General features: G+C 41.1%; 1 protein-coding gene across 2 annotated transcripts in view; it reads right to left on the reverse strand.

Moving 5' to 3' along the window:
- grin2aa (glutamate receptor, ionotropic, N-methyl D-aspartate 2A, a) overlaps nucleotides 1-21,658 on the reverse strand; it is a 129,009-nt gene that overhangs the window by 37,167 nt on the left and 70,184 nt on the right. For both annotated transcript variants that reach the window (XM_010729168.3, XM_027285432.1), the window contains 2 exons: nucleotides 9,189-9,355; nucleotides 4,034-4,462 (listed from right to left, as the gene is read on the reverse strand). In XM_010729168.3, coding sequence (XP_010727470.2) covers nucleotides 4,034-4,462; nucleotides 9,189-9,355 — 596 coding nt within the window. The remainder of the gene's footprint in view (nucleotides 1-4,033; nucleotides 4,463-9,188; nucleotides 9,356-21,658) is intronic.

Consider the following 21,658-nt stretch of genomic DNA (forward strand, 5'->3'; position numbering starts at 1 on the left):
ACAATACAGCCGACTTTCTCAGTGCCGTTCTTTACAATCGTGCAAACAAATGTTGCAAATAACTAAGCGGGCCTGGCTGTAATCAGCATTAGTTGATTATGGCGTATTATTATGACAATTCCTTGCTCCCACACTGCACCCACCCACTGCATAAAGAACACTTCAGGTGGAACTTAAGCTCATTGTTTCTGATTAAAAACGGAGGTAACCGCTTTGGCTTTGCAATCATCTTTTCGTATTAAAGCAAGAGGTTTTGCATACTCACACACACACACAGACACATCTGCACATTCATTTGATTAAAAAATGATTTAGTCCCTCTCTGACGCAGACTGTTACCTGCAAGGCAAACTAACGCTGGAGCCGACAGGAGAGATTTGAAGGGTGAAATGACTTAGTGATTTTCATGATTGCTGATATTCTCGCTCACACCCACGTGTTGATGCATGTTATGTATTAGCAACTCTGTCTAACCGTCTCTCTCTCTGAGGCTGATAACATGTCACTGTGTCTCCAAAAATGTCAGCTGTTGAGTAACAAATGTTTCTTTTTTGACAATGGTGCGCGTCTGCTTGCTTGCTCATTAGGTGATTTGATTCTAACACAGCGGCGGTTTGGACACGTTGACGGCTACATACAGTAACACTCTGATTTACACAGTGGTACAGTGCATTTCATGTGAACACAGCTGCACAGGTCACATTTGTCACAAGCCACAAGGAGGACTGCAAACAGAAATGTACACTGGGGAACAGAATAATACATAAACACACATATCCACACAGATGTACTGTATGTGGCAAGCTGTCATACAGTAATGTAATATTTATGATCAGTGGAGTGACTGCCATGTTGAGGCACTGGGGAATTATTTTTTTTTCCATTCTGTGAAAATAGATATTCAAAATGTACATATCTAACTCTCTGTGAAAATAAAAAAAATGCACTAAGCAGTTTTGTGTAATATAATACACAGCACTTGAGCACCAGAATTAAAGTATTCGTATTTTTTAAACTATGTGTGTGTACACCATCTCTCTGCACAGCTCACATGACAACTGCCCCAGGACTCAGTACATATGTGTGTGTGTGTTGTGTATGTGTGTCCATGTGTTTCCTGAGTTCTGATCCTCATATATCAGGGCCAGAGACTGAAATTACCTGTCAGAACAAACTACTACCACCACGTCCTTTACACACACACACACACACACATAGACAGACACACACTGATAAATAAGTGCTAAAGTCTTTTAAGGCACGCTGTTCACCACAGCAAGGTGAGCAGCACGCTGTAAATCTGTCATGACAGAACATTCTCTTAAGGGGAGGATATTTCTCTTGTTTCGAAAAACACGCACGCACATATACACACACACACACACACACACACACGCATGCACCACGGCATATTTTATATGGAGCACGAGTTGTCACTTGGTCTGATTGCTGCACTGGCCAGCACTCTTAGTTGGTCATTTGTCTCCTGTTTTTATTTAATTTTATTTTTCGATTACTCTGCAAAACATATTCATCTTGGATGTGTCACAGTGGATTTATCATTGCAGCTGTCACGGGCAAAGTGAGGGGAGGTAAAACTTCACTGAGAGCCCACAATGCACGGCACTTGTCTTTTGAACTACTGTACAGACTTTTCTGTCATTTCTGCAACATCTATTAATATTAATCACCTCCAAACACATTTTTGTCTTATTTTCTATTGTTTTGACTCACATAAAGACAGAAGCAGCATTTACTGTGAATCAAACTGTTGTCACAAATCACAGTTAAGTCCGAAAGCAAAGAAAAACACATGCACAGATGCTTCTAATCTTCCACTCCACTTCAGAGCTAAAGAGAACGCTATTGGATAAAATATTGTGACACACTGCTGCTTTACATTTGTACGTACCGCCCCATTTGCTCACCTCTTTGTGTGCATGTGTGCGCTCTGGCCTTCCTACCTCCCCTGACATCCTTGATAGTCTAACAACCCACACTGGCCCGTCGCCCCGACCTAGCCTTGACCAATCATGTTTCTCATGTCCTGGCCCTGAAGCCCTATTGGCTGAGCTCCCTCACCCACAACAATGCCATCTGTGGCCACTCATCACCTGGGTAACAACCTGAGGCAGTCGAGCATGCTGGGAACCAAATCAACTGGCTCATGATGTTTGGTAATACCTTTTGGTGTTTCTGTACCTGACAAAATGAGGGTTATATTCATGTGAAACTGGTATTTAAAGTCCTATAAAGGTTAGTAAAGGTGTAATCAGTTATACTTTACTGTCTCTTTGCACTAAAGGACCAACATTTATAAGCAGGGTCTCAGAAATGTTACTGATCAATGGCAGTACCTCTTCTGTTACCTCGAGGACTGCTGACATTTTAAGCTCTCTAAACGAGCAGAGTTAGCCCGGTAAGTGCTCTAACCCCCCAGGGCCTCTTAACTACCCACGGCACACAGTGCAATTGATTTGGTTTCTGCAGAACCCAAATGAAAATTGTGTGGAAGAGCGGAGGGACTTTCAGAATGAAACATCTTCAATACTGATGAGAATTTGGCAGGGCATTAGGTGGACAGATAAGTAACGTCAGCCACATAAGCCAAAAGAGTTTCTGGTTGATTTATTGAGCAATTACATGAAAATGTTTCAGGCCAGTAAAAATTTATAGACAGCCGCTCTGAGCTGGACTCAGGGTAAAATGGTGGACTTCAGTTCTGATTTAAAGTAGTATTAGTTTAGCAGAGTAACTGAATAACTTGGACCTCATCTGATCTACAAAGGCCCTTGTTACACAAAAGCCAGAATACAAAGTGCTCCCTTTGCTTTATTTCTTATTGCATCTGCATTTTCCTCTTGGTCTTGCTATCACACGGCCATCTAGGTTACTGTAACTCTGATAACATGCAAACTTTTGACCATAAGACCTGACCATGTTCATTTAGTTAGTTAAACCATATTTCAAGCTGTCATCTAAGACAAAAGTGAATTGTGATATGGTACATCGGCTGGATCATTTCCTGATATTATATCGATTTGATGTGCTTTTAAGAAGAACTTGTTCTTCTCAATCAATCCATCCATCCATTATCTGTAACCACTTATCCTCATCAGGGTCACGGTGGGGCTGGAGCCTAACCCAGCTGACTTTGGGCGAGAGGTAGGGTACACCCTGGACAATTTGAGACAAACGACCATTCACACTCACATTCAGATCTACGGACACTTTAGAGTCAACAATTAACATATTAAGTGCATATTTTTGGACTGTGGGATGAAGTTGGAGTCTTCTTGCCAATCTTCTAGTATAATTATCTGTTATATATTTCAGATTTTTTTCCTTTTTAGACATACTTTTTCGAATACATTTCTTTCATATACAGTAGAGTCAAGACTGGCAACTTCACACGTCGCTGTTCTAAAAAAAAGAAAAGAAAAGAAAAGAAAAACACAATATTGGGATGTAAACACCGGTTGTGTGGATCTCTCCCTCCGCTGCCAGATGGAAAGCCAGACAGAGCTGGCAAGACCTGCAACATCTCCCACTGGCTGCTGGGGAGCCAACGCGCGATGAGAAGGAGAGCAGAGGAGAGTGAATGAGAGATGGAGGAATAATCGAGAAAAGGAACAGAAGGACTCATCAAGGAGCTCTTCAATTTTGGAGAGCACTCATTTGTAGCGGCTTCCCACCGTTACCCCAGTCTTAATTTCTTCCAGTCCCGTTTCTTCACTGCCTACATCACAAACACCCTCCTCAACGCCCATTCAATTCTTTCACTCTCTCTCTCTTTTTCCGACTCCTACACTTTATCTCTTCTCTTAGCTCCAACTCTCAATCCCTTGGTGTTTTATCCACTAATTGCACCTTCCTTCAATCTCAATCCTTAATACAGACTTGTTGGAAACTTGGGTTTTTTAATTATTGAGGACAAGGGTGAAAACAAACCGACTGTGGCAAGAAGCCACGCATTCAACAAACATCCACAAACACACATGGATGCCAAAAACACACACACTCCTTTACTTACTTATGTAGAGCACTGGGTGGTAGTTTGGTTGTCTTCTCCATCTGGCCGTAACAGGAAGTCTTGGCTTCAGGGATGTCACCATACTCGTCCAACATGGCTGCCGCTGCTGACGTTATGATCCCCAGACCATCTCGAACTCGCGCCTCCAACGGGTAGTCCCAATCGTCGTACGAGACTGAAATCATTCCCGGTGGAAACTCGTCAGGTGTTATTTCCGGGTTCCCAGTGGTGAGCGACGGCACAATCCAGATGTATCCAAATCCGGTGAGGCCCAGAGAGCGAGCCTCCTCCAGGACGTAGACCGCCTCATCCTTGGAGCAGTAGAGCAGGACCACTGGGGACTGGACCTTCTTGAGCATGATCTGAGACCGGCTGTCTTCCTCCACTGCGTCCAGAATGATGATATTCTGCAGGTCCCAGCCCACAAAACTAAAGCAAGGATAACGAGGACAGGAGTGAAATGTTAATATTTAACTAATAGTCTATTAACTTTGCTCAGGTGCTGGCAAGGGCAGTTATAATTATCCATTATAATTAATATCATTGTTAAGTGCAACGTGAATGCTAATAGGTGCAAAGTGCTTATTGTCAAGGGAAACACATTAAGGCTAAATGGAATGCAAATGCTAAAGCTGTATAATGTGTCCTGTATAATGATGCTCAGCAGGTTCCAGCCCACACAACTAAAGGACAAGGAGAACAAACACTGGCCGGTTAGTGTTAAAGGGCCAATGTGGTGCCTGTCGTCAATGTGTTAATTGGTGACAACAGTTATCGGAAAATAGCGCCGCTATCAACATGGAATGCAGCTTCTATTACATCTTTTGGGCAAAAAAATACTAAAATTAATATTGCATTGCTCCTGCACAACCATGTGTCTGAAGACAGATGTTTTTTTAAAAAGAGATTATCCTCTGTGGGGAGTTAAAGCTGTAATGCTAAACGCAGGAAAATAGATCTGTGTGTGATTCCACAGCAAATTTTTAATCTAGCAGCTGTAGCCAGAGTTAAAAGTAACAAGCACTTATTAAAAAGATAATGCATTTGTAGTCTTTTTTTTTTCTTTTAGTGGGACTGGCTGCTGTCCAGAGAGATAATATTCAGCAGGTCCCAGTACGGAAGGCAAAAGAGCAGCAGGAACAGACGAAATAGCAGTTATGTCAGTGATTAAAGAAAATACTATATCATAAATTCATAGCATGCTGTGGTATCAGGATTACAGGTCCTTGATGGCAGAGCTGGCAGAGTGAGGGACAAAGACGGATGCAAACACACACACACACCTACACACTGGAGACCGTTAAAGAGTGTGACACACAGTAGGGAAATGAGCGAAGCAGTTAACCGTCATGCAAGAATCCAACAATAGACAGACAGTGTAACATGAGAGTGATTTGGGACTTGCTGTCCTCGTCTTGCTGTCCAAAGTGATAATGGTCTACAAGTCCCAGATGACAAAACTAGTAAAGAGAGATAATGATACACAGAGACACATTAACAGAGAAAGCCAGAAAGAGAAAGAGAGAGACTGAGAGAGAGAAAGAGTGACAGCAGGGGTAATAACAATTTGGGGAGAATGTAATACTTCATCACTCCTCTTCATTAAATAAATATGAAGATAATTAGAATAGAAATAGATACAAATTTATAATGTTTTTTACCCTTCAGCACACTGCTCACCTGCAAAACAATCAATTGTAACATGTGAGTGTGTATGCTACGTGTCATACAGGTAAGTGAACATGTGTCCTACACCTGAGCAACCGTTCCCTCTAAAAACTCAGCTCCGTCCCCTTTAATCTGCAGATTATTCTGACCGGGAGACCACCTGCCTGTCTGCCTTCATCTCCACCAGAGAACATAGCCATGCACAAAATACATTCTCTTACCCTCATGTTATGTATATCTGAGACTTGTATTTCTAACATCTTTCCATAGTCAGGTCAGCCTTGACTCACTGACTTGACTGGTCCAATTTTCTGCTGTGAATGATGGAAGTTCATTGGTATTAAAACTGTCTGCCCATGACTAAGTCACTGTGAACCAGCTGAATGCTGACACGGGAAATCGACAGTGGGTAATTGAAGGTAATTGGGCTTATTATTATTTCTTGTTTCATGAATGATATTTATAGCTATTATTCCAACACTGATGTCAACATCTCTTCTAGAGGGTAAGGATATTGACATTGAGATGATAAGTTACTTTTCTTTATCACAGATGTGTAAATGCTGGGCAGCTATCTGTCACTACAGTGTCGTAAATACATTTATATGGAGTCGATATCTATTGGCAATAGCTAACGGCAATCTAAAAATGCATAAACTAGACGCTGTAGGACTTCTTTGACTCTGGGAAAGAAAACATGTACAGGATCTGATTCCTACAGAAGACTTTCTGATATTTACTTGACATTTTGAGTTGTAATAGCTACAGTATTCCCGTAACTCTGCGGCATTAAGGGCAACTACTGGCCAGCAGGTCAATGTGGACCAAACAAGATTTTACAAAATGGAAAGGGAAATTTCTTGGCTGTAGCTAATCGATTGGGCAACCTTCTGACTTTTCTTTCTGTTCTCAAATCTATTGCCAGTTTTGTTTCTCAAACAGGCAGTTAACATGAGGTGTGTGGGCTCCCAGATCCGAATGTAAAAAAAAAAAAAAAAAGAAGCATTTGGGCAGATTGGACAAATTGAAAATTTGCAGCCTTTTTTTAGTAGCTCATGCTTCCCGGTTTCTTGATTTGACACCTGTCTGAGGAACACATTCCTAATCTTGTGCAATCAGCCATTTGTCTGAACTCAGCAGTGTTACCAAAAACAGACACAGGCAGAAAGTTTCTGAACCGTTTTTTTTTTTTTTTTTTTGTTTGACATAAAGAGTAACTGCTAAAGAAAAGACCCTCCTCAGCTGGGCTTTGATATATCATGGGTTCAGGCACAAAGCCCTTGCCAACATCTCAACACTGCTGAACATGCATCATTAATTTGACATTTTCTTTGCCAAAAATTATGGCCTGCTGTTCTCTTCAGCAGTTTTTCCTCTCTCTTTTTTCTCTGCGGACAGCTACAGCATCAGTCAAAATGACCTAAAGGTGCAGCAAACAGCCAAACTGCATGTGTAGTAAACCTACCTGTCATCTGTATTCATTTTAAGAATGCTGATGAAATCCTTTTAGGCTGACTGTCTTTGAAGTACATCATGTACTGTACTGTATGAGTGAAGGAGATGAAAAATACAAGGCCCAAATCATTGTGTGCAGTAACTCTTCCAGAAAGTAAACTTGCCCTTTCTCTGGGGAAATTTGCAGTTATAATGGAGAAGATTACAGAATGGGGAGAAGGGCTTGGAGAAAAGCCCAGGCTACGCCATTAACTCTTCCAGAAACATACCTACAGCACTTGTTATCTCCAGTTTCCTTTAGTGAAAACTGTTGGCATTGAAAGATGCTTTTGCACATAATGATGATCCATAAGGGTAGATGGATGGAAGAAAAACGGCCCATTGTTCATGTACTTCAAAAGTCCTCTATTAAAGTCCCCATGAAGTCAAAAAAGATGTTTCAGCGTTTTTTATCACATATGTTGAAATGCCATTAGCCACAGATACTCCAGTATCTGGCCTATTAATGACAAAAAAAGTCATTTTTAAGGTATTTTTTGGTGATTCCTCATGGTATTTTAGAGTTTGTCATCACCTGATAAACAATAAAAACATGATAACTCATTTAGCACTCCAGCATATCCTAATTTAAAATCCTAAAAGACTGTTTTATACAGTCTATAAGTGATTCTGAGGGCTACTATATGCATGGACTGGCTGATTATTGCACAAAAGCACAACTTTGTAATTTTATTTGCTGATTTTGGTGAAACTGTTGCTCAGCTTTAACTCTGTGATTTACCGAGTTTCCTAATGGACAGATAGCTTTGGCTTCATGACTCTCTCAAGTGTCTAACCACTAAATAACTGCTGCAAAGTGAATCTGCTGTTAGCAGCCAGACCGGATAGGTTCAAGCACAGCTCCTGAGACCAACGTGGAATAACGTTACTCTACCGTAATGATTTATGGACTGAGTAGCCAGTAGTTAACTGTTGCTCACTTGGTTGGCCATGTAGTTAACTGAACTGACTGACCCTCGGGATGCCAGGAGCGGGAAACATAAATATGAGGAAGCAAATGGCGCTCTGCTTGGCGTTTCATGGGCTTCATTTTTATAATATCATTATATTATCTTCTATTCACACTGTAATTTCATTTGTTCTAAAAAATAACCGTGAAACAAACAAGACAAAAGTCCAGAGTATAACTGTGTGACTTTGTTTGACTTCTTCTGAGTTGAATCTATGTAACAGTGAGTTTATGATTTATTTAGTTTTTTCCCCCCATATGATATAGATTTTTAGCCCTGCTTGCGGCAATGCTCCGAGGATGAGAATGTTTGCCAGTTGGTCGGTCGGTCTTCCACTTTGGTTTAGACTGAAATATCTCAGGAACAATTAAATGGATTGCAAAAACACTTGGTACAGAGGTCTATTTTGCCAGCAGGATGAATTCTAATCACTCTGATGATCCCCTGACTTTTTATTGTAACGCCACTGCAGGTCAAACTTTTTGCTTATACACTGAAATATCTCAATATTTACTTGATGGATTAGCACAAAACTGTGTACAGCCATTTATGGTTCCCAGACAATGTGACTTTTTCCTCTAGTGAATATTTGTGGGCTTGAGTTAAATGCCTCAGCTGATAGTTTATAATAAAATACCTGCAGAAATAGTACTAAAACTGTGAAACAAACAATATATCTGCTTCAGTCACTGTGAGCATGTTAGCATGCCTAATAAAGACACTTGCTTCACTGGCGACTTTTAGTGTTGTTACAGGTGCCTCTGCTCCTGGAGAGATTTCATTATTGGAGTTCGTCAGATCTCTTTTTGTGTACGTTTGCCAAAGAGCTGTCAAAGCCGGCAGTGCAACACCGTCAGCAAAGACATCCACATCAAGCACAACGGGATTTCATTACTTCTTGAGTGACAACAGTGTGCCGCTGCATCATCTTGTTGGCTATCCACTTTAACAGTAATCAGATGCGATCTAAGGAGATGAAAATTGCGGAGAACAGTGCAAAGCAGGAGTCTAGGTGATCCTACCTATTGTCCACGGTAGTTTTCAGGATGTTGATAAACTCCTGGTAGCCAGGGAACTTGGAGGTGACGATGGAGAAGATGTGCCAGTCGTACTCCTCCATGATGTTTAGCATCAGCAGAGCCTCCTGCTGGATGGAGGCACCGAACTGGAAGAACGTCGACTTCACATCCTGAGAAAAAAGACAGCAGGAGAGAGGGGTCGAGGGAAGGAGGATAAAGGGAGGGGGAAGGAGAGATTTAGTTGAAGATTTATTTGGATTTTCCGTTTTGCTTTTCTCATTACTCCGCCGGCTAATTCAAACAGCATCTCCGAAATATCAGTCAACAACAGAGCATTTAAACTTTGGCACAAAATGAACACAGGCACACGCACAGACACACGCACACACAGATACACAGAGAGCTGGAGTAATAAGCTTCTCGTGGAGGGAAAAATATGGATGAGGGGCTCAGAACAATTCAATCAAACCTAAATTGGATTGGTGCAGTACAGGCAGGCTGCAGAACTCCATGGACCTGATTCTGGGGAACGAGGGTTACATTCACTATGAGACACACACACACATCCACTCCATTAAACCTGAGTCAGAATCATTTGCCACTTAATTCAGCCAAACAGAGACACGAGCTCGGACAGAGCAGACAAGCACTATTACAGGTGGACAAATGAACTATTAATTTATGTTGGAGGCTTCATTTGAAATGATTCATGACAGTGCAGGTTATTAAAATAAAGTTAAATGAGTCAAAATAAATTGCAATAAACAGGTTGGAAGTAAAAAGTGCATCATCAGAAAATGTATAGACTGAAGTGTCACCTTGGGTTTGGTTGTTTGTTACGTGTGGATTTCTGTTACCTTGAAATGTCAAGGAGTTCACACATGGCTTATCTTGACACCACTTGTCTTTAGCACTCTAATTATGACAGTCTTGCAGGTTGGAGTGTGTGTGGGAAGCAACAACCTGACAGCTAAAGAAAAAAAAAAACAAGAAGAAAAGAACAAGGGCTAAGAGACACGGAACAAAAGGTTGGAGCCGGAGACATGAGACAAATGAAGAAAAGGAGATTCTGCCAGGTGTCACTTTGTAAGATCACACAGGCTGCTCTCAAAATGAACAAATGCGCCACATGCGCGTACACACACACACACACACACACACACACACCGACACACTTAAAAGAACGGACTGCATGTACACACTGCCTGCAGCCTGCATCTACAGGAATTCATCCACAGTGTGACTACACTTTAAAAAAAAAAAGACAGGGTTGGTGAGTGTGATGAAGCAGCAACTGTAATGCTAGGAGCTACTGTGTAGTGTAATGCCACCCAGCATGAGCCACAATCCTACAGTATCGTGCAAAAGTCAAGTTCAAAACACATTTTCTTCATTTCTCCAGCTGTAATTATGGACTCACTGTGGAAGAGATTTCCTAAAAGTCCACATTTCCTTGTGCAACATACACACACACAGCTGTGTCCACCTCAGTAAAGGTTAATGTCGACTATATGCTTCCGTCGACAGAGCACAGTGTACAACAATTCTGCACAACTTACACATCTACTGTACTCCCCACGACACGTCCATTTCACCGGTCTTTCGCATGTGTCACATCTTTCTGCCGACGTCTTCATTGCTCACTGTAAATATCTCTTCAATCACTTCACTGCTGCCTTCTTAGCATTTAAATTAACCCTGCAACCAGCATCCACCTGTAGGTTTAGATTCTAGTCTGTCATGAGCCAGGGCGAATGAGCCGAAATCTACTCGATTGAGAAATCTGCAGACATGTCAGCCAAAGCTTTCAATGTTTCTCCTAATGGGAAACACACTTGCAGTACATCGACCAATGAGGAAATGTCTTCGTCAGGTCAAACAGAACTCATTGAGACCTAAAACATCGTCATAGACCAATACAGAGGAAAAGAAAGGGAAATTTGGGGAAAAAAATCCTTTATCTCCATTTCCACAAAAAGTGGTGTGGCCCATTTTTATTCACTTAATACAATGTTAACGCCAAGAAAGAGCTGGAATGAGTATATGAAACGTTCTTATTAAATGATTCCCATTAAATTATAATCTCTCAATATTTTTTTTTTTTCTCCCTCGTTCTCATTCGGGTCCACTGGCGATTCTTTTCCTGTAGTTACACTACAGACACAGAGTTGATCTAACAAACTAACCGGAGAGGACATTGGAGGGCTGAATGTAGTGGAGTGTATTTGTAACCATATCAGCGCACTGTATGTAATTTCATCTCTACATGCATGACCTAGCATTTCTTTTCCCCCTGTGATGATAGCCTCTGAATAACGTCAGTATTCACTGTTTGCATTATTTGTGCACTGAGTGTGGGTGTGTGTCTCTTTACCCCTATATCAAGACTCTTGAGCGCTCTTTAATGCTATTGTATCTGTACGTGAGGTTGGTTCACTTGATACTCAGACACAAGCGCTCTTCAGAGGCTCTCTGTGTGTGTGTGTGTGTTTTAATGGGGGAGAAAGTGTAGCAATGCTTGAACATGGTCGGAGAGGAGGGAGGTCATGCTATAAGACGTGTCACTTCCTGTCTTCATCACAGCAGCGGCCGATACTCCCACACGTTGCTGCAATATACAGAGGACCGCGACGAGCACAGAACAGAAAAAGGTGACAGATTTCTATGTGAATTATATATAGAATAACGTGTCTTCGGATATTAAGTACTGACATCTTCATCGGCCAACAGCTGGCTCACATGTGCCACTGATGCATTCGATTTTCTACACTTCTACGACACTGCTCATGCTGAAGACGCAGCACATCCTGTGTTTATCCCAGACAAAGCTTGTTAAAATTGTGACATTGCATTTTCACATTTTTATGATGGTGAAGGTCCATAATGGAACAGTTCATTCTTTAGTTTAGAGGAAAATATCACCCAGCTGAACTGGAGAGATTTGGTTTCAGGCCATGTTTCAGTATTCGGTCTCAAAATTGAGCAGTTTAAGTCGGCCCAGCCTATAATTCTGAGACAAGGGCAGTTTACTAAAGCAGAATCTTAAAGGCCGACGCTGACAACAAAGAACTGAATAAAACCTCCCTCTGTCTTTATTTTCACTCTCGCGCTGAGGGAGTGAAGACAACCAACACTTCAATCCTGCTCTTGTCATCTGATGCCTCTCTGTTGTTCAAAATCCTCTTTCCAAGAGAGACAAAAAAAAATCTAGATTTTAGATGGCTGCGTTTCAAACAACTTCCACTTGTTGTGTGTGTGTGTGTGTGTCTGTGTGAGATTTATTTATTATATTTCACATTTTGTATGATGGCTCCCTCCATGTGTTTATTCTCACAGTTTTTAATGTGCAGTTGAGTAAGTGAGAGATAGAGGGAGGCAATGCAACACAGAGGAGGCACTGATGGAGCAGAAGGGAAGTGGTGACAGTGCTAAAGAATTAGCTAATTAAAAGAGAGAGAGAGAGAGAGAGAGAGAGAGAGAGAGAGAGAGAGAGCACATTAGCGAGAGGTGGAAAAAGTTTCGCAAAAACAATAAATGATAGACAAAGAGGGAGTAAATGTCGATGCAGGTGGAGAGAAAGAAGGGCAGAGGAGTGGAGGAGAGACTGATGGAGTGACTAAGCAGCGTATGATTGTTTCTAATTGGGATGCCTCACAATCCGTGACATCAGAAAACAGCCAATCATATCCTCTCATTTCACCCTTGTCAAGTGTGACATGTCTCTTCTTCCCACTAACACCTTCAGCGAGCAGCAGCCGCACGCACAAACACAAAGCCGTGCACATACACAAACACACACAGTCTGTCGTTCACAGCTCTTTCCCTCTTGTTCCGTCTACCACGTTCGCAGTCTCCCACTCTCAAATTTCCCACTCTGTTGCATGCACACAAACAGCCACGAACACACACACACACACACACACGCACAGCTGCAATGACGCGCGCACACAAACACACACCTGCCCCACGGGGCAGGACAATGTGTCTAAGTTGAGATAGAGGGGAGTTATAAATAGTAGTCCTCATATCCTCTGCTGCTGATAGCATCATGCTGTCTGGTCTGATGACACACACACGTGTACAAAATAAAAAAATAAAAAATCACACACACAAACAATGTGTCTAGTATATTAAGTTGAGTCTGTGAGGTACACACTCGCCAAGATAAAGACCGGCTAAAACCTGCATATATTTGTCATAAATATCCATAAAACATCCATGTATCACTTATATCTGCGGGGTTTAACAGCTCCACTGTGTCCACTGGAGGAGAAACACAGTAATATGACAAAAATCCCTCTGGTCAGTTACTAAACATAAACAGACAGGCATAAAAATAGCTGCAGCAAAAAACAAAAGAGCTAGAAATGTCTGTGGAAACAAACCGAAATGCCAAGCAGACAGCACTCAACGTATAAATCACACAGATAGTGTCACTACGGCCAAAAAAAACAAACCCTAGAACAAAATAACATTCTCTCTGAAACTGAATGATAACATAACTGATTACTGTACACAGTAAAATGCACTGCTTTTAGCCAGACTAAAATTCACTGTTTACCAGTATTGTGTTCTGACAGGAAATCGTAAAAAAAAATGGTTTCCAATGAAAAAGAAGCAGCGGGAAAGCAGAACTCACCAACTATCAGATTTTATTTACTGATTTTATAGTGAAAAGGTCAAACCTGAAAAAAGGCTATTTTTTCTGCCACCTGTGGCAGTTGCCTGGTGCGCTTGTTGGGCCCTTAGTGCCAAGAAATATTAAAGGGGATGATCTAATATGATATTTACTGTACACACTAGATTATTTGTACAGTATTTATACAGCACAAGTCAAACTTTTGCACACACATTTTCATACAATGGTGTAGAAGCCATCAGTGCTATAGAATACTATGGTAGTCATGCTGGTGTTTTACCAGCAAAGCACCCCCCACAACATCACATCTTCTCTATCATGCTTCCCACTGAAGACTATCCGTACCATACCATTCATCTTCTTTGTGTCTAATAAAGAGCTGGTGTTTGGCACAAATTTGACTCATCACACCAAAGTACAGATTTCCACTGGTCCTTTTCTTGGATTTCTTGCCACATTTATTTATTTTTTCTTGGTCTCCCTCAGTAGTGGTTCCTTTCCTGGTTTCTTTATAGTGTTGTGATGGTTTAAATGAATGATGGACTGTTGTTTCTCTTTACTTAGTTAAGCAGTTCTACTACAGTAGCCAAATAGGACTATTTATGAAAGCAAACATTACGTCTGAATAACACAACTGATGGTCTCAAATGCATTAAAAATAATCCCACATAACTTTTGGTGAGGCACACACACAAAAAGGCATTAAATGAGGCGTGTTCTGACTTTTGAATAGTATCCATAAAGTATATAAATACAGAACCTGGCTTTAGTTGGATGTGCTGTGACGGTTAAAGCTGCCCTTTTGATCATACCATATATTGTAGAGACTTTTCATTTTGCAGTTTGCCCAAAGAAACAGTTGGACTGGCACTGATACAGTATCTGAAGCACTAAATGTAGAAAATGTACAAACAAATTCCAAATGTACAAAAAGTGACAACTTATAGGCTGGCATCACTCACTTCTGCCTCCCACTATGTATTTTAGGGAGAAAAAAAAACAGACCAAATTAGTTGAAACTTTTTCTGAAACAAGTGCCGCTTGGAGAGTTGGATGTGTCCCAATTGAAAGAAATGAGGATTCAAGCCATATTCATATGTTTCCAAAGCTCTATTCTAGCTTTTATATTCTATATGTTTGCCAAAAGCAACACACAACTTAACTGACATTTTCCAGCAGAAGGAAGTGATATTATCACCTATATTAAAGGAACGTGAAAACAGCCCACTATTGGCACCATGACCACATGTTAGTTCCAAAAAGTAATAATCCATTTTTAATATCCTCTGTCAAGTCCAGACAAATGAGATAAACTGATCAGGGAAGATTTTTAACTAATGAATGAACATTTTCCTAAATAGGTACAACTCATAATTAGAAAGATGATGTAGGACTGAAACAATGTCACTCTCCTTGATGTGTCCACTGTACTCCACTGTGTGACGAAAAACCAATGTCTCATCAACAAAATAAAGTAAAACCTGCCCTACAATAAGATGAAACCTGTAGTGTTTTATATAAAAATCCTACAATTATCTCCTTTATGCAGATAAATCTGAACGATGCACCCTAAGTGGGAGCTATTATCTACAACCATGGACCACTGCAGTGTAAGTATATAATATACTTGATCAAATACCTCATTGCTAAGTTGTCTTGTTCTTGTACAAGCTAGATCATTTTTGATGGTAGAGATCAAAACTCACCGTGCTCACACACACACACATTATTCAGGTCATGTTCACACAGCCTTTCCATTGTTCATGTGAAAACCTCATAACTTGGTAATTTAGTTTTCACTCCAACAGAGTGGGTGGATTGAGAAAACCTTCAAAACTCATTGGTCTATGATTCTCATTAGAAACAAATTTGATAATGTCAACCTAATGGTACTGAGCCAAAACAATGTCATGTTAAACAAGAGGAGTGGAGTAGATGTGCTAAATGCAGAAAATCTATGCTCCAGATCGCTCCCTCCATGTCTGTGCGGGTTCTCTCCAGGGACACTGGCTTCCCCCCACAGTCCAAAGACATGCAGGTTAACAGGTTAGGTGGCGACTCTAAATTGTCCATAGGTGTGATTGTGATTGTGAATAGTTGTTTGTCTCCATGTGTCAGCCCTGTATTGAACTGTTGAGTCTGGGGTGTACCCCCACCATTTACCTAAAGTCAGCTGGGATTTTGCTCCTGCCCATCACAACACTGACAACACTGATAAGGTTAAGGTGTTATGAATTATGTATGGATGTGCATTTATGTCAAGTGAAGCTCAAGGTAGTTTTATTTTTAAATTAGTAGTAAAAAGTGGAATCATAGCGACATTATTTATGATTTTCAGATTGCTCATTTTTTAACAGCAAGTACAGAAACATTCGGCATATATTTGAAATCAGCCCCAACTCTTAGCACTTTTAAATCCAGGTTAAAAACTTTTCTCTTTTCACGTGCTTATGGCTGAGCTCTTTTAAAGAACTTTTAAAGAACTTTTAATCAGAATCCAGTGATTCGTTTAATGTTTTAAATTGTTTTCAAATTTGCTGCTTTAATGATTTTAAATGACATGCTGATGTTTTTAATTCAATTTTCTTCTCTTTTTAATTTTTTATTTCTATTGCTATTGCTTGTCTTAATGTCAAATGTTTTTCCTTGCCTCTGTAAAGCACTATGAATTGCCTTGTGTACGAATTGTGCTATACAAATAAACTTGCTTTGCCTTGCCTATATTTATATTTATGTATGTATATATATGTCGACTTGCACACAAACACACGTGCAAAGTCTCCTTGTGTTTTTCCTTTTTGTCCAGAGAGAAAAATATCATTACACTAAGAACATCGCTTGGGTAGAGTCATTTACTTACAGCACATTATGCGTGTTCACTGCATTCCTCTCTAAACAGCTCTGACAGAGTCTTACAAAAATGTGTTTATTCGGCCTTTACTAGATTACAGTGGTTTAAAACAATTAGAAGATCTAGTGATGGCGCTATGAACGCGAGTCTATGTTCTCTAAGTGTGTTATGTGTTGATCGGTGCGAAACAAAGCCGAGCAGATCCCCTTTGTTTGTGTTCGAATAATAATTACAAGGAAACAGTAGCCTTCAACTGCGATAGAAGCTGCACATGCGCGTTATTAAACGAGGCTGTCTTTGACGTCATAGAGGAATATTTTGGGCGTTAGTGCAGTCCATTTTAGTGGATGACACAAACAGAGGGAGGAAGAGGCCTATTCAAAGTTTATCACACAGAAGCAGCGTCTGTGTGTGCCAGTGTGTATTTGTGTGTTGCTGCTGTGGTTTCTCTGTCAGGACTTTTTAACAAGCAGTCGAGCCCCCACAGGGAAACACTGACAAAATAACATCATCCCTCCCTCTCTCTCTGTCTCTATCTTTGTCTCTGTGTTTGCCCTCCTCTCCCACTCACTCTCTTCTCTAATAAGTCCGATAGCTTCCTCTCTGTGTCTCCCTTTCTTTTCGTTAACTCTCTGTCCAGGGGCTCTGTCTTTTCTGGCCTCCCTCTATCCATCTTGCCCTCATCCACCCACTCCCCATCTCTTCTAATAAGGCCAATATTCTGCAACACTCCTATGGGACCTAACCTTACACCTAAGCTGGAATAGCTGTTATTAGTGTACAATTCAACCAAAAACAAAAGATGGCTTGAATGCTTTAATCAGTGCCAAATACTACTCTTTATAGTTTATGTTTTATTATATTTAGATGCAACACAGTAGATCATGACACCTTCAAGGGGTCAAATGATAAATCAGAGGGATTGACAGATGATAACCAGGAAAGGAAAGAAGAAAAAACATATCTTCAACATACAGTCATGCATATTCTGCCTATCTTTGCTTGATTCCTTACAAAAAAGAAAAAAATATATTCAAATAAAGCAAAAAAAAAACTGAACTGGTCACAACATTTTCCAGCTGGTTGAAAGTGGTCACATGTACGGGGTCATAAAAAGGTGAGGAATATGTCTGTAATCCCTCCTTCAAACCACTCTGTTCTCTTGTAATCTGATTACTTCCTCCACAGCATTGCTTGTTATTTATCTCATCATTACGCTCGCCTTGACTAGACTTTGACATATTGTGAATTTCACTCCTGTCACATGCACAGAAATTGTTGGTATCATCATTATATCCACCACAGTCATAATAGAGTCATCATTATGAAAATTATCATCACTGTCAATATTGCCATCATCAACAGCCATAACCATCATAATTATTCTCTCTATCTTAGCTGGCCTACCTATCATGCTTTCCTAATTTCACCCCTTTCCTTTCCCTCCTGCTGCTTTCTCTCCATCTTTCTCCTTATTTCTTCTTCTAGTCTTCTTTCTTTTTCCTACCCTCCTTCCTTATTTCATTCCCTGTTACGTACCCTTCAATTATTTTTCCTACTTCCTTAAGTGCCTCCATCTGTACTGCCTCACAATTTGGCAGGCTTTTGAATGAACACAAAAGATAGAGAGAAAGAGAGAGAGAGAGATAAAAAAAAAAAACTGCACTGGATGAGGGTAGAGGTGCTAATCATAATAAAATAGCACAACCCAATCCTCAATGCAGTGCTGCTTTATTGAATACATAAAAAAACATTTTGACAAGAAACCTCTTTGTCCGGATTACTTGTCGAAATATGTTATAAGTATTGAATAAAGTAATCCTGTATAGAGGCACTCGGTTTATAAGGTTTAAAAGAATCGAAGCATTCAAGATGAGAGTTCAGCGCAAGGCGACGCGACGCAGAGAGAGGAAATCATGAACCTAATCTAAGAAGCTGTTTATTAGGAGAGATAATGCACAAGAAAGGAGCAGCTCAAGTCGTGCACACATACACACTTTCAGCCACACACAAACAGGCACGTCAGCGCAAACATAAAGTAACAAATAACCCGCGCTCGCATGTGTGATCACGCTGTGAAGCTTGCGCACACGCGCACTCTCTACTCAAAGAAAATGGGATTTATAATTCTTGTGTGTGTGTCTGTGTGTGTGTGTCTGTGCCAGAGGGCTCTGTATCATGCCGAGTTCATTCCAAAGACACAAACAACATAATATAAACCTCGGCTCAAACAGAATGGAACAACTCCCACTGCCCAGGAAAAAAACAAGAAAATCAAAGGCCTCAAAGGCCAGATTTACACAGGAACAAAACAGACCTAGACCTACATTTATGGAGTCGTAAAGCAGGAGAAACCCAGGAGAAAGGCTGAGGTGACGCAAGGGAGCATGGATACCGGTGTCAAAGCGTTTTTTATCATGTCACGTTTTCAGGAACAACAACAGAGTAGCTCAGCTGGAGCTTCTGCACAGCGTGAGCTTTCAGTTGGCATACATGTGAAGACAACAATCCCAATAAGAATGAAAAGGGAGTTAAAAGAAAATAAATAAAACTCACTTCACTGCAAATTAGCTCATCCAAGTCCACATCACAACAAAACATTTTGATGTCGAACAGATTGCCTGAACCAAACTTAAAGTTGAGATGACAGTTTTGTTCACCCAGTTCGATGGAGGCTGAATCTAATTATCTTTCTAACAAAACAGCATTTTTAAAAACCGTTTTAATGTATGCTATTACTGTGTCATCGTGTCAGATTGAGAATGTTTTATGCCCATTTGAGTGAACCTGGCCACCTATTGCGTCGCTGTTTCTGTCAGATGCTCGCGGAGGCTGAGCAAATTGTGCATAGTGTGACTCACCTCACTGAGTTTTGCTCAACCGGGCCCTCCTTGTCAGAGGGTGAGAGGGTATTGCTAACTGGGTGGTTAATAATTTGAAATCATGCAGTGGGATCCACTGTTCAGAGAGCAGGTTGACAGGATTGTCCAGTCAGCCCTCTGGTTTTCGACGACAACCTACGAACTACAATTAAGAAAACTCAGGACCACATCCTGAGTTTTTAAATTCATAACCCAAGACCTATAATGTTTCCCTCGTTTTATCCACTAAATATGTAGCCAGGGGGCAAGACATGTTACAGTACAAAGGACATGCCATCTCCAATCATATTAACCCCTGTTTCCACTCTGACATACAAATATGCAGGGGGCAAATCAATACTGCATAATGTGCTGACAGTTCCCCCCACAGACATGCACCGGTCAGCTGTTACGAGCATCACTAACTACGCTGGCAGTGTCACCGATTCATCACTGCCACCGACAGACATACGCTGACGCACGAGAGACCTACTTTGAAGCGGGCGAAAACAAAGCATGGCGGGCAGGAGGGATGAATGGAACATGTGGCAGGCAGGAGGGCGGCCGGGCGGGGGGGGGGAGAGTGCAAGGAGTGATGTCAGGGTGCAAGAGTGGGATAAAAGAAGAGAGGGAGATGAAGAAGGTAAAGCAGAGCCAGGAGATATACATTTATATATTTATATACCATGGACATGAAAGGAAGAGTTGTTAAGAAATATGTTTTCATGTGTCATGTGTCATGTGTGTTCAATTTAAGTTTTTCCAGGCATCCAGTTCGTCTATGCAGCATCTCCAGCTGTAGTTGTAGGTTGGCTCAGACACTCAAATTTAGTTTTTTCATCATGCATAAGGCAACATTTTCAAAAGGCTTCAGGATGCTGCTCCCAGCTGTCCCATTTCTGTGGGTTTAAACAACACTTGACTTCAGACAGAGCCAGGCTATTCATTCCCCCTCCTGTCTGTACACTATACTGGGCTAATCAGGCCCAGAAAGTTGAACTATTCCTTTAAACTCTCACTGGAAGATCTCTCTGCCTGCTGCACTCACTGCAGCACTCAGCTTTATTCAAGTCCGCTCACATCCACACTCACACATTCATCATTAATATTACAACGACGACGAGGAAGCGAGGAGAAAGAGAAAGAGCCCTCTCAAACAAGCACACACAGACTTTCCTTTACATTAACAAAGTGCAATATAAGTGCCGTGCCCTAAACCCCATCGTCATCTCTAAGCTTTCCCATTTCCATTTGATTGGCTGCCAGCGAGGCCTGCAGAGTAATTGGCTGCATTTCATTGGCCAAGCAGACGGACAGCACCCCTGGGAGGAGTCCATCAGGCGATATGTGTTAACAACGCACACAGAGTTTCACACACACACACACACACACACACACATCCCAACCAGGGCCGGAGGGGAACTCCCTAATGCCTAATGTACCTTTTGCTATCACAGATGGGTCACTTACATTTCTGGGCACAAGTGCGATCATGAGAGAGAGATATGAAGTAAAAAAAAAAAAAAAGGTAGAAAAGATTGGGGACAGCAGCAGGAAAGACAAGGAGGATTGGTTAGAACAAGGGAATTAAGGGAGAGATCAGATGAGGGGAGAGGAGAGGAAGGAGGAAAGGAAGTCCAGCTATTTTTCAACTCTTTGGGAAACGATCATGGTAAAATGATAAAATGTATGCATTAAGAACGCTGCTGTCAGATCATCATTATGTGTCTGTTACCAAACATCACCAACAGTTTTCGTGGCTCCAGTTGGCCTTTTATCAGCCGCCGTTTTGTCTGACTCAGCATGTTGAATCAGCATAAGAGGAAGGGAGGAAGAGCGAGCTGCGCGACGCGTGATTGAATCAGTAATTTCACACATTGCGTGAATCCCTATTTTTCGCCTCCACTGTTTGTTTGTTTGTTTTTTTCCTCCACAGGCAAAAGAGCAAAACTTAACAGTGTCAGCCAGCTGCGATATTTTATCAAACATATTCTCAATTAGGAGCACTCGGCAGGATGAGACTCGGTGGTGTGAAAACATTGTGCTAATTTGTTCAGCTTCTTTCTTTACTTTTCTCAGAGTCGTTCAACATATAATTATTTATTTCCATAAATATAAGTAG

Source organism: Larimichthys crocea, chromosome XII (assembly GCF_000972845.2).
Source record: "Larimichthys crocea isolate SSNF chromosome XII, L_crocea_2.0, whole genome shotgun sequence".
Lineage (NCBI taxonomy): Eukaryota > Metazoa > Chordata > Actinopteri > Sciaenidae > Larimichthys > Larimichthys crocea.